Raw genomic sequence first — 13,430 nt, 5'->3', positions numbered from 1 at the left:
TTTTGCTGTTTTTTATTTGTTCCTTTTTCGTTTGTGAATGAATGCTACACTATTTTTCTGTGAATCGCAAAAGTACGAAGCCCTAAACTGGCGACAGTTTCCCTGGAAATGATTTCGCTAATTAACTGGAAGTTTATGATGTTAAAACAATAGCTATACTACAGTTTCTTTCTCCATGGTCTGCTTGTCTTTCATGCCAAGGGTAGGAAAACGCTTGTTTTCAAATGGCTTGATTTTAAAGAAGCAATACCGTCAAGGGAAGCTGATGCAATCCCAGCTTGCTCTCCGCGGGGCTTTTAGTCCTTATTATGAAAGGTGTGCGCATCGATATAAATAAATTGAACAAAAACATTTATTTTCTTCTCAGTTTATTTTTAAACATTATTTTACGACAAGAAAACTGATTCATTCAGTATCCATTGACTCAATTAACGTAGCCCTGTTACCGGGGTATTTTTACTCAGTTTATGGCTAAGAGGGAAAAGCAGATCTTAGCAAGGGCTACTGGAATCCAAAATGAAAATTGGAGGTAACCACGCATTTTTCAGAGATAATAAAGCAAGAATAATCTTAAAATTAAAGTTCTAAAATGTATAGCAATGTATGGATTTTTTTTCCAAATTGAATCTTAATTTTCTCCCAAAAATGCGTGGTTACCTCTAATTTTCTTTTTGAATTCCACAAACCCCTGCTACGGATCTGCTTTACCCACATAGTCATAAACGGCTCAACAATATCTTTGTTTTGAATAGTGGGCATCGTCCTTGATTAAGAAGACCATCAAATTGAACTTTTATTTGTCTCCTCCCAGATCCTTCGCAATTTATGAACTTTCATTAGTCTTAGGACTACCAAATAAATGAAGCCAAATGGCTCGAGTGGAAGAGAGGCCAAAAATTGTTACTACAGTATTTCGTCTAACTGAAACACCCTGGCCGCTTGTTTCAAACTAAGTTTTTTTCGATTTTTCAACATCGATGAATTGGCTAGAATCTTGGACAATGAACTGTCAGCGACAATAAATATGGAGTACAACTAATCTCCTCATACATACTGCCTCGCATTATTTCTAACTATTTTCATTTGTGAGGAGTTAAAAGTAATTCGGTTAATTAAGTTTTCATGATTGCGAGGGAGTGCTTATTCAAAGAGGTGTCATTAATTGAGGAAATATGATATTTCTTACTTGCTTGGGCAAAGTCGGATTTAATGATTTGATAATGGTTTTTTTATCTTAATCAGTAGCTATCGAAGGGACGAAATAATATTATATTTTTTCAAAGGTCCCGTAACCAAGAAAACATTGTTTCTTCTAGCGTATTAAGCTAGCAAACAATTTTTGGGAAACAAAAATTTCCTTCCGTAAAAATCACGGACACCCAACGAAGAAATTTTCCCGAATTAATTAAAATGTCATTTTGTTTGTTTCCAGATCGGGCTCTTTTCAGGTCCTGTATAAGGGTTATTTGTACAACCTATCAAACAAAGTTTGATCTCATCTTTAACCAACGGAATCTTGCCTCCCAAGTTCAGTGGTCTTCCGAAATCTTAACCTTTCGTTTTTCCGCATAATAACCGCCATTTTGTCTCTTGGAGAACTGAGAAAAAGAACTCTTAAAAATCAAAACGACCTTTTCTAATTTTCCAGACATGTTTCGACGGTACATCCATCATCATCAGAACTTTAATCATTCCCAGTTTGAGAAAGTTAATTTTGAACCCGTGACATTTCACGAAAGAAAATTCGGACGCTTTTCATCAAAATAGAACCCGGAAGTCTGAGGCGATTTAAGGCCATTTGTCCCCTCAGAGCACATACTCTATGAAATGAGCCGTCGGTTGAATTGCACAGGAAAAATTTTTGCGAGTTTTTAGGCGCAAAATAATTTAGAATGCCACTTTCTGTTTTCCCATACACGGCTAAAACAAAAGACATATTGTTTTAGAGCCAAAACGACTTAAAAAAGAAAAGACTACCACAGTTGTATTACCGCGTACACTCTTTAACTGAATACTAAGTTTACCGTAAAGTTTTAGTAAATAAAATTTTATTGCCTGTAGTTGCGAGCTGTGTTAATTCTAGCTTGCCTTCCCTTTTGTCTAAAGACCTATATTTTACAGCTTTTTCCGGTGGTGCTAACATTCAAGTGAAGTTTGATTGAAGAAAAATCTTGTCCGGTTTTCATCGACCGCATAAACTTATTTCAGATTTTCTGAAAGGCGTTATGTTTTAATTTGTCACTGGGCTTGTTCACTGCGATAAAATATAGATCTTGTCTGGATATAGAACCGCGTTTATTTAGACTAATTAATTTTCGCTAAAGACTACGAGGTTCCTAGGGGCAGAACTTTCTGTATTCATTTCGCCAGACACGGCGGATATAGAAAATTTCTATATTTTCAATTGCTGTCAGCAGAGTAATTGACACCCAAATGTAGTTCTTGTTTACTAGGCTGAAGAGCATAATGAAGCTCTACCGGTCCGAAAATTCCACATTGAAAAGATATGTGGTTTCTGACAACACTATCCATGGCAACAATTAACGCAATTTCCTGTCTCAAGCGGAAAAATTAAGTTCGTCTTCGCGATGTTATAAGTTGGCAAATAGTGGAGTATTCTTGGCCGAAATCCATTCTGTAAATGTTTGCTCTTCCTTTTACGAACTTTGAAAAAAATATACTCCGATATTTAATATCCTGCGTGGGATGAAGTTAAAAATATAAACCCTTTTAAAGGTAAAACGAAGTAGAATCTTGTGTGCAGGGACACTCTCTCATTGGTTTGTTTCTCTCAAAAGTATTCTGATCTGGCAAAATATATAACAATTACGTTTAACCCTCGGGGTAAAAGACAGGAGAAAAATATATTGGTGTTATGAAATATTGATTACAGAAATTTGTTGACGGGAAGTGATACACCTGTTATAAGAGGGTCTGTGGATAGCTCCGCATTAGCCAATCAAATTTAGTTTTTACAAAAACAGCCAATCAGTTTGTAGCATTTATTCACGGTCTAGCGCACCCACTCGCGCCAATTATCAACAAAAATGGCCGTCAGCCCAGTTGCATGATGTGGAAGTTATCCTCAGGTTTAAGACCAGAGGAAAGCTGTAGTGTAGCTCTACTTTTTTCAAGGCTTATGAAATGGATGTTTGACTAGCGGATATGTCCGGTGGAGGGGGTAAGAACACTTCCACTCGCCTGTTACCGCCGATAAAGAATCCACTTTTCAACCCGAACGAGGATTCTGATGAAGTTCGAGTGACGTCCGTGGTAGGTTACTCACCTTCCTGTCTCTTACTGTTATTTTTCTGCCGATACTCTAACGAACAATTAATTTTATGTGATTATTACAGAACAGCCAACCAGATCGACCTCGTCCTGGACGCAGATTGGGTGGCTTAGCAAATCTGTTCAGCTCTCGACATCGAAATACTTTTTCTCCGAACTCTGGCCGAGAAGAACTTCAGGAAGAAAATGTGTCCGAGAGTTCGAAAGCGGCTTCGTCTTCTACTTCTAATCTTAACGCTAAACCGGTTTCTAAGTCAGTGCATGTAGAAAACATAGGATCTGCAGAGGTAACAACTCTAGATACGGGGTCAGGAACTTCAAAAACAACCAACTCAAGGGTACCAAACTCACAGAACCGTTTCTCGCGTAACCTCAGCAACAGCGAAACGGAAGCTATCAGCGATGCAAATGTTGCGGAGCAGAATTTGCCTTCGGATTACGAGAAAAGTAAACGAATACCTTCTTCAAAGCAAGGACCAAAAACTGCAATCAGCGAGCAGAAAAGAACGGGGCTTTTGCGTAGAGACAAGGAGAAACGAGGATTGCTGGTAAGACAAGGATCAGAGGACAGCGAGAAGTTTTTGTCAGCGAATCCCCAACATGAACGTCTCCGCTCAGCTCCTTCTTCGGACAGCGAAATGGTGGTCAATCGAAGTAATCGTTCTAGAAAAGAAGAGAAGAAAAAGTTGGAGGGAAGAAAATATCTTGATGCCATGTCGCTAAGGTAAAAGAAATCATATTTTGTCATGATCGATGTTATGCTTCGCGGTTTTACATGCACTCAGACACAATTAGCAACCTTTATATCCTTTATTTAACCCTTTTGTTTCGTTTTATCAATTGAGGTTACTGAAGAAAATTCCAGGAGATATGAATTAACACTTCGCACATGGGGCTACCTTGGTATCACTAATATAAAAGAAACTATAAAATGACCTAACACGCTGCTGGTGATTCGCAGGTTTTGCACTCAAGAATCGAGAGGTTTTTTAGCTCCGGGCAATGTTTTTTTTATGTACGTCAAGTTGATGATTTCATGCAAATATTTAAGCTTAAATTATTTCGAATTTTCACTCAATGAGACTACATGTATGCACTATCTTTACCTTGTGTTTTATTTTTAACCTAATTTATCGTAGTATGTATATAAACTTAGATCGTTAATTTTTCAAAATTGTGCTACATTATTTTGCGAATTTCGATATTCAGCCCTGGCTGAAATTTTGGCCCGGTTGGGGGTTGATATATAATAAGATAAGGCGTTTTCATTGAAATCACATTGATTTCGCATGCCCAACTTCACAAATTTAACCCGGGCTGAAATTTGATTGCATTCCACGAGTTTTTCCAGCCCGTTTGACCGGGCTCAAAGTTCCATCCCAGTTTCAGCTAAGCTGGCTGAAATTTTCACCCCAGGCTGACTTTCAGCTCAGGCTGGAACTTTCTCCATGTAAATATTACCAACTCTTTTCTAAGAGGGTTTATTAACAACGCCAGGCTGAAATCTCAGCACCCCCTTAGCGGGGTGAAATTCGCCTTGTAATAAGGCCCTTATTAGCTGAACCTCGGATTTCTGAAGTGCAACGGCTAAGTTTTACCAAATGAAAAGACAAGGCCATTGAAATTCTTCCTGTGACATTGCACGTTGCATAATATATCAAGATCGTTACAGTTATAAAATAGAAATTCAGAGCAAATTATTGAAGAATACCACACAACTCCCAACACCCTTATATAGCCTTGTGTTCCCAGGGCTCGAGGCTAACTTTCTCCCTCACTATAGCTCAGTGGCTGGTAACAGGACTGGTCTGACTTTACTACAAACTTCACATAATTTTCCTCATCAGGGGCAGTACACTTGCTTACAAGTCGAGCTTAGAGAGCGTGAAGCGCGATCGTCAGAGCTCGAGCGAGAGCTCAACTTGTTTCCCTTGCTGGAAATCGAATCAAGTGACATCATTTTGGCGCGAACGTTTCAGGGTGCGAAGTTGTCAAACTGTCAACTCAATGTATTCTTGTCATTTCAGTGCATCTTTGGAAACGTCAACAATTGCATTGGAAAACTTTCCCAATGCGTTTCCAAACGTTGGGAATGTTTCCGAACAAAACCGAAATACGTTGAAAATCATTTAAAAATTGGGCCAACGCATTTGCAAAACATTTTCAAACCTTGACAACGCATTTGAAGAGTGAAACGACAAGTCATTTGCTTTATCAGCCCCATGAAACGACTTTATCGTACCGATCGTACTACACACTGTGCATGCGAAGATTTTGTTTACATTTTGATGACTGCAGAAATTATGTCGATTCGCTTCGCAAAGATTTTTAAAATGCTTTATTTCGAATGCACGAGTAATAATAATATTAATACCGGCTACTGCTAGCGCTGCTACTGCAATAATAAATTTTAAAATGAAAGCACTACACAGCATGACATGCAGAGTGCTGTCTTCACGGAAAAACCTGGAAAACAACATAAGCTGTGTCAGCTCTAATGGGTTTCCTATTGTATACCGAACGAAATTCGGCCGCTAACTCGTTTGGGATACCGGCCAAATCCGTATCGGTATATAACAACCGAACAAGTTAACGGCTGAAAAAAGCTTGCTATATACCGAACAAGGTTGAGGCTTATCTAGTTATTATCAAAACACTCTTAAAAAATGCAGCATATAACTCGGTCAGTATAAGCCACAAGATACCGATCGATCACCTCCAGTTGGACCGAAACCAAGCAAACGGACATAACCTCTTTTCTTTCGCCAAGACGTAGAAAATCGAAAACGAATGGGGCCACCTCAAAGGTCAAGCTTTTTTTCCCGATCATCCTGTAGGCGCCGATAAAAACACGTCCTTTCCACAACAGTGACTTTCAATTACTTTGCGCTGATGTTCGTGGACATCTCTGTACTTTGCTTTTTGCAACCGGCATACACAAATTCTGTCGTTAAATGAACGTATAATCAGTGCGAGGAATTTAGAAGTTCTTGGTCGTAGACCGAAATAACAATCGCTATCGAAGAGTTAGTGTTGTATGTTCTAACAGCTTCGCGCGTGATCTGGTTACGATTTGGCTTGATTGACGTGTACTTTCATATCGCTGGTTCTGATTGGAAAAGGCTATAGCTACAGGAGGAAAATTCCTCCTGAAAATTTGGCGCGCTGCAAGTGATAAAAGTCGCTCGCGCCAGGTCTATTCAATGAGAAGCGAGCGAGTGACTTTGAGAAAGTCTAATGGGGCAGGAACTGAGCAGATAATTCTGCCATTTGTTGGTTTTTTTAACCGGGGAATTCAGAAAAGTGAATCGTTAGTTTCCTATTTAGCTGTTTAAACTTACTGTTTTAATTAAAGCAGTGAAGTCTATGAAATCTGCAAGAGTGGTCTTTGTAAATTAAAATTAGTTTCTCTTCTGTCTATTCACATAAATAATTTTCATAAGATTTTTGTTTGACCTTGCAGCGCTTTACAATTTTTACTAGACAAAATGGCTAGTGAAAGAGCAAAAGTAACTAGCTGAAACTGAATTTTAACTAGTTTGTGGCTAGTTGGCTACCATAAGTCTCAAACCCAGTTAGACTAAAAACAAACTTTTTTTTATGTGCTGTTGTATAAATTAAGTATGTAGGAAGTGTAACAATAGCTTTCATGAATAGAATCATTGTCGTATTCTAGCTCAAACCCCTGAAAATTATATATTATACAGTACTGTGCAAAAGTAATGAGAGCGAAATTCGTCGAAATTTGTCCTTTGTTCCCAAAAATTTTCAAGGAAATTTCGAACGATATTTCGCAATCTTTCTTCGAAAATTCGAAGAACTTTCGAAGAAAATATTGCGTGGAAATCGAAAATTCGGAAAAGCTAATGAAACTTCGATGAAACGAAGTTTCGAACGAGCGAAATAGCGAAGAATTTTCGCATAAGTGAGAGGAAACATCAAGGCATTTTCAAAGAAACGAAAGTAACATGGAAATTTCGTGACGTACCGACAGTAAGATAAACATTACACTGTATCACCTGAAGCCTACGCTGTGACATCAACTGTATTTGTTTTCATTTTACCACGCATATTTCTTTTGCTCTACAGTAGGAAAGTTTTTTGCAAGTTCATGAAGTGAACGGTCGACTGTACGTTGTCAATTTTGCCACCTGCAACGGCAAATTTTTCCAGTGGACTTTCTATTTCTGTTCTGGGTAAATGTTTTCTCACATTAAAGTTTGCCAAACATGTTGGTAAGATGTGGAATCCTCCTCAGATAAACCGGAGTAAAACAAACTTCGTGACATTTTGCTTACATTCATGTGAGCGATGGTATGGTGCCCAGACTTCTCTCTTTAATTACAGTTGCCATGATTACGTATCCATCTATTGTTGTTGATGAAACCTCGAGAGAATCATTTGCCGAAAATTCGATACCTTTCTCTCGAAAAATCGAATTCCTCTTTGAAAATTCGAGACTGAGCTTCCGAAATTTCGAAATGCCGCTCGAAAATTTGTTCGAATGTTCAAGTTGTATTTTGCCAACAAGGCCATAATTTCGAGCGTGTCAAAACAATAGCGGCTTCGAAAATTCGCAGAAGATGCGTTCAAGTTTCGTGTCCTTCGAAATATCGCTGTTTTTCGCTACTTTTCGCCGAATTTCGTCGAAATTCGCTCTCATTACTTTTTCACAGTACTGTACCACCCTGTGATTTTCAAGGCCAACAAACCCCTTCATTCTTTGCCATGGGGAGGAGTGCAACTACATGGGTACAACGTTTCACATTTGGAGTATACCTTTTAATAAATGGCAGCGGATAAATTATTTTATTTTCATGATTATTAAGCCCTACTAGGCTTGTTAGCATGTGTAAAATTCAATAGAATTTTCACTCTAAAATTCGGTGTGTAGTGAATAACAATATTATTATTCAATCCTTCACTTAATCACCGACACTGAGGTGAATAATTGTTTTTATTAGTATATACCACACAAGCTGAATAACTGGCGGACCAAAAAAATATTTTATTTCTTACAATATACCAACAAATGGTATGAAATTTTAAAATCTTGAGCGCCACGCGGTAAGTGATTTCTTATTGCAGAAAGTTCCGTCTCGCTTTCTTGCAGACAAATAAAACTTTTGGAGACAATTGTTATTAGTTCCGTGTTCAGTGTCATTTCTTCAATTTTTCTGTGAAATTCGTCTTGTTGTTGAAACCATGCTAAAAAATATTAGATGTTTCATTGTTTTCATAATAATATTGTAATTTTAGTGCTCCACTGTTTTTGTAAACAAGGGATTGTATTTTCATTTTTCGCCTTAGAGTATGAGGTTGAAAGATTAAATAACTTACCATTAAATGCCGTCAAACCAAACTTTGTTGCCATTTACATGATTGTATGTATTTTTTTAACAGCCACCTTGTTTATCAAAATAATTTCTTTTTAAGTAACCATGGCGAAACGGGAAGTCATCTTGTTTCTCCTTGGCTGCTCAGAGGTGAATAGTACTTGGCTTATCACCTCTGAGCTACCCAATCAGCGCACACGAAAAGCACTGTCTATTCTTTTGTGTGGTATATACCAAGGATAATTACTTACATCTAAAAGAATAAATTTAAATAAATCAGTCATCATACATGAAAGAGGTCTATGAGGAAGCAAATGATGGAGTTGATGACTGAGTGTGATGAAACATCCCCAGGAGTGAATTGAACTCTTACAACATAATGCTTGCTTAGTTCAAAAGAAATAATTTAGCTGTAAGAGCAACGTTCTCAAGTACAATGTATATGAAGCCCTTCACTGCTATAAGGAGGTACTGAGTACATCTTGTACATACCAGGTTACACACATGATACAAGGATGTACTGAATAATATTATGTCCTGTTGTATAGTGTATGTTTTGTAACCTACGCACTCAGTAAAACATGAAAAATGCATATAATTAAACTTTTGGAGATTCCAAAATAACTGGCAAAGAGTAAGGCAATTTCTAAGTTGTACACAACCATTTAACTGACTTAGTTTGTTTTCCTCGTACAAGTTGCTGTATTGCATGTATCGAAGGTGCCATCGTTTCTGAAAACCATGTGAAACTATTTGCACTTTTTTTGCTGTAAACAGTGTAGTTATGAGTAGATTAAGTTTCACTGACATTCTGGATAGAAAATGGGCCAATTCTGGCGATGAGCGGGTGTTTTCTGACACAGAATTTGACTGCAATGAAAACTCCACTTTAGTAAGACTCTTATGAAGATGTTTGCACACAGGAATTCGTGAAAAAACGTGCTGCAGCAAAGGGGTTAAATTCAAAAATACTTTTTACCTTATCTAGTAAATATTTGATAACTTGAAAGTTAATGTACATCTGTTGCCAGGGAGGTGTTGACTGGTTTCATGCTAAGAGCAGAGAAAAATGAAAACAATAGATTTTTTTTAAAATTATTTTATTTGAAGTTAAAAGACCATAATACCGATTTCACAGAAAAGAAAACAATGTTATTACTAACAGCAGCTACAACAATTTGGTAGGAATAATTTGTACGCTGTTTTTAAATTTTGTCCCTGTATTAATTAACTGAAGAATGATTAGCCCACGATTTATATGCTTTAGATACTGCACATGAAAAATTAATTATGTTTGCCACCTAAAAGTACATGTAAGCTTCCTGAAAGTTGCGATTAAGGTGGGGGGGGGGGGGGGGGGAGTTGAGTAGTAAAAGCTTCCTAAAAAGTGATGCACTTCATTACCTTATGGTATGAAATAAAAAAATGAACAACTAAATAAATAAATAAATAATTAAAATCACTTTATGTAAGTGTCAATGTATTTACTTTGGAGCACTAATTGGGGACACTATGTATATCCAGATCGAATTGGAATTTAGAAATGTTGGTTTTTTTGAGGAGAGGGGAAAACCGGAGTACCCAACGAAAAACTACTTGGAGCAGGGACAAGGACCAACAACAAACTCAAACCACATATGACGCCGAGTCCCAGAATCGAACCAGTGCCATATTGATGGGATGCCAGTGCTCTAGCCACTGCGCCATCCCTGCTCCCCCATGGTATATTTTCAAGAGCCTGTAATGCAAGCAAGTCTAATAATACCATGTGTATGAAAATTGACACTTCAAACATCAATTTGTTGAGAGTTAATTAAAGTTTCCTTTCTTAGTCTGGGGAGATTACACTTTGGACTGTCCTTTTTATAGTTGCATTTTTTAATTAATTTTATTATGACTTTTTTTATTTTAGTCTAATAATTTTTTTTTACAAATTTAGAAATGACTGGAGGGCAGCCATGGCTTCAGGAGAATATCAAGATCTTCTTGGATTTTTGACGTTGACGTTTGACTCCTTTTCTGAAATGGTCACAGTATTCAAGGTATGTTTTGAATAAAGTGAAAGAAATGAAAAAACAGTAAATAACAAGAAATATAGAATAAGCTTTAACAGCTGGTTTAAGGCGTTGTTTCCCATAAAGTTCAATTGCACTTTACATAAAAGTTATTAATAAAAAAACATGTTGCAGCCCACATATTTAAAACTGGAACAGTTTACGCAAAGTTAAAGTAAAGTGGGAGTTTCAAGGCTAAATTATGTGTAAGACTATCCAGAGATCATTTTCCATCAAGCCCTCATTAGGCCCTGTTGCCCATACCCATAATGTTTTTTTGTGAAACTTGTCTCACAACTCTTGAAAAGCTTTTTAATGATTTACAACGTGCTCTGTAGAGCCATAAATTTGTCATAAGCAATGATTGAATCCTCTTCTTTTTTTTTTTTTTTGCAGAGGAAAGATGACTTTGATCCAGAAGAGTTTGGTGAAAGTGGCATAGATTATGACTTTGTCCGGATAACATATGATATTGTCCTTTCCCTGGTAATAAGAAAAAAGTAAATTTATTTATACATGAAGCTTGTGGGGCTGTGTAATCAAACAAATATTTTAAACAGAACAGAAACTCTTTAAAAAACCCAACTGGCAGGGAGGCTTACCAGTTGGCCATTTACAAAGCGTGGGCGAGGATTGGAACAGGGGACCACCCCGAAACAAATCCAAGCTAGTGGTCAGAGAGGGGATTCGAACCTGGGGCCTCCAGATTACTATGCATGGCTACCCTCTCCCCCAGTAAATACTTTCTCACTGTTCTCCATATAATTTATACTCCTTAGCACCTTCTTAACTTGGGGGAATTTAGTTATAAGCAACCACCTTTCCATGATATCAGCATACAATGTTTCTTGTTTAGTGAAATGGCTAATAATAATTCTTATTTTAATGAGACCTGCAGTGAGTAAGCACTCTTCATCATTACTATTTTTCCCGGTACAGTGTATTTTGTGTGGGGAACACTACTGTATATGATGTACTCTTAATGTTCATGCTTTAGCTCCGTTGTCTAACCTTAACACACTTTTTTTGTATTCTTAATTTCTCATATCTAATTTAGCCTCAAGATGTGCAAAAGAATGTCCTCAAATCTGTGATTAACAGCCTTTTACAAGACATTAAAAGGTAGTGGTAATGTTTCTTAATAAAAAAATATGATTGTAAAATAACACAATTACGTACTAAACAATACCTGTGTAATAATTGTAATAATAATATTGTACATTTTTAATCACCCTACATATAACTGTACATAACTTCTTTAATTTGTATCTAAAATGATAGAATTGTTTTTTATAATTTTTCATCTTTTAGATTTAATACTGTCACTTATGGTAAACATTTACTAACTAAAGAAATCTTAATTGGAGCTAATTAAAATATTGAACAGTCTACAGGCAGATGTTAAGAAACCTCGTCTCCCTTGATTTGTTTAAAAGATGAAATAATCTATTTTATTGAGCTTAATGATCTTCATATATACAGTGTATGTATATGTATGAACTCCGTACTATGTACCACCCAATTTCCGAAATGAGCGTTCAGGGATGGGGACTAATATGAATGGGAGTGATCAACATATATTTGGGGAGGGGGCTTGCATTCAGAATAGCCTGCTACCATGAAGGAGGAGAAACTTTGTTGCTGTGTCAATGGGGACGTGCATGGAAGTGAATATTTGACAAGAAAGGGATTAAGCACACGAACTGTCAGCTCTCAAATCTTTTTGTCTCGGCCAAATTACCTTTAGGTATCAACCCATGACTAGTTAATAAACCCAAATGATAGCTTCCATGGAACCCTTCCTTATGAGTACTTCATTAACAAATGGAACCATGTTGTTGCTGACCACTTTTTGTGCCAGCTGCAGCCCAAGCAAAAGCTTCTTCTGTCATTTCCATCACTGATCGTGGTGACATTGTCATAAACTTATCTTGTGCATTTGGCTTAATCTCATCAATCTATCCAAATTTGAATTCCCACGAGTGGTTCCACTGTATCTGTGAAAATCTTTAATTCAGAGCATTAATAATAAATTTATTAACACAAAGTATTATAGGATTGATTTCTTGAGCACCTATTAATGTCAGAGCACTGCGAATTTTTATAATGTGTTAAAGTTATGGTCAAATTTTTTTTATCAGCCTTCCCAGTAATCACTGTTTTTTTTTTTCCTTCGTTGTAAAGGCAAAGAACAAAGACTGATCTCAGAGCTTATACGATACTTCTACAGGTGATTAAAATATGTTTTGCTTTTATTTTATTCTCATACGTCATGCTGTAATGTATGAAAACCTATTTGGTGATATTTTTAACTCGTGAATGCGCGTAGCGCAATGAACGAGTTATAGCGATAGCTGGCTTTTGACTTGGTCGATCAGTCGGTCGGTCGGTTTTGTCGTTAACTTTCGGGCGTGCGCAGTGAGTGAGTTTCAAATTCAATTAGTGGGAAAAACACGCGAACATTTATTGTTCACGGCGCATCAGGAAATTCTTATTCAATATGTAGAGAATAATTTGACGATCATTTAGAGCAAGAATGGAGATTTTTCGTTCAATTCTGAGCAAAGTTACAAGTTTTTTCAGTTTTTCAGAAAGTCCGGGGTCGTAAACTCAATTAGTGAAAAAAAAAAAATGTGAAAATTTTTTTCACGACGCGTCAGAATTCTCTCATTCATTCTGTAGAGAATAATTTGACAATCATTTCAGTGTAAGAATGGAGATTTTTCGTTGAATCTGAGCAAAGTTAAGG

The 13,430-nt window shown here is 36.9% G+C and overlaps 1 protein-coding gene across 2 annotated transcripts in view; it reads left to right on the top strand.

Moving 5' to 3' along the window:
* Positions 1-3,026: 3,026 nt before the first annotated feature.
* Positions 3,027-13,430, top strand: part of LOC146483381 (putative E3 ubiquitin-protein ligase HECTD2) — a 31,268-nt gene continuing 20,864 nt past the window's right edge. For both annotated transcript variants that reach the window (XM_085106088.1, XM_085106089.1), the window contains exons 1-6: positions 3,027-3,273; positions 3,357-4,015; positions 10,567-10,669; positions 11,078-11,167; positions 11,739-11,803; positions 12,866-12,911. In XM_085106088.1, the coding sequence (XP_084962214.1) occupies positions 3,166-3,273; positions 3,357-4,015; positions 10,567-10,669; positions 11,078-11,167; positions 11,739-11,803; positions 12,866-12,911 (1,071 nt within the window). In that variant the 5' untranslated portion in view covers positions 3,027-3,165. The remainder of the gene's footprint in view (positions 3,274-3,356; positions 4,016-10,566; positions 10,670-11,077; positions 11,168-11,738; positions 11,804-12,865; positions 12,912-13,430) is intronic.

Source organism: Pavona decussata, unplaced genomic scaffold (genome assembly GCF_977016875.1).
Source record: "Pavona decussata unplaced genomic scaffold, jaPavDecu1.1 SCAFFOLD_39, whole genome shotgun sequence".
In the NCBI taxonomy this organism is placed as follows: domain Eukaryota; kingdom Metazoa; phylum Cnidaria; class Anthozoa; order Scleractinia; family Agariciidae; genus Pavona; species Pavona decussata.
Note: the sequence above shows the minus strand (reverse complement) of the source record. Positions and strands in the feature narration are given on the sequence as shown.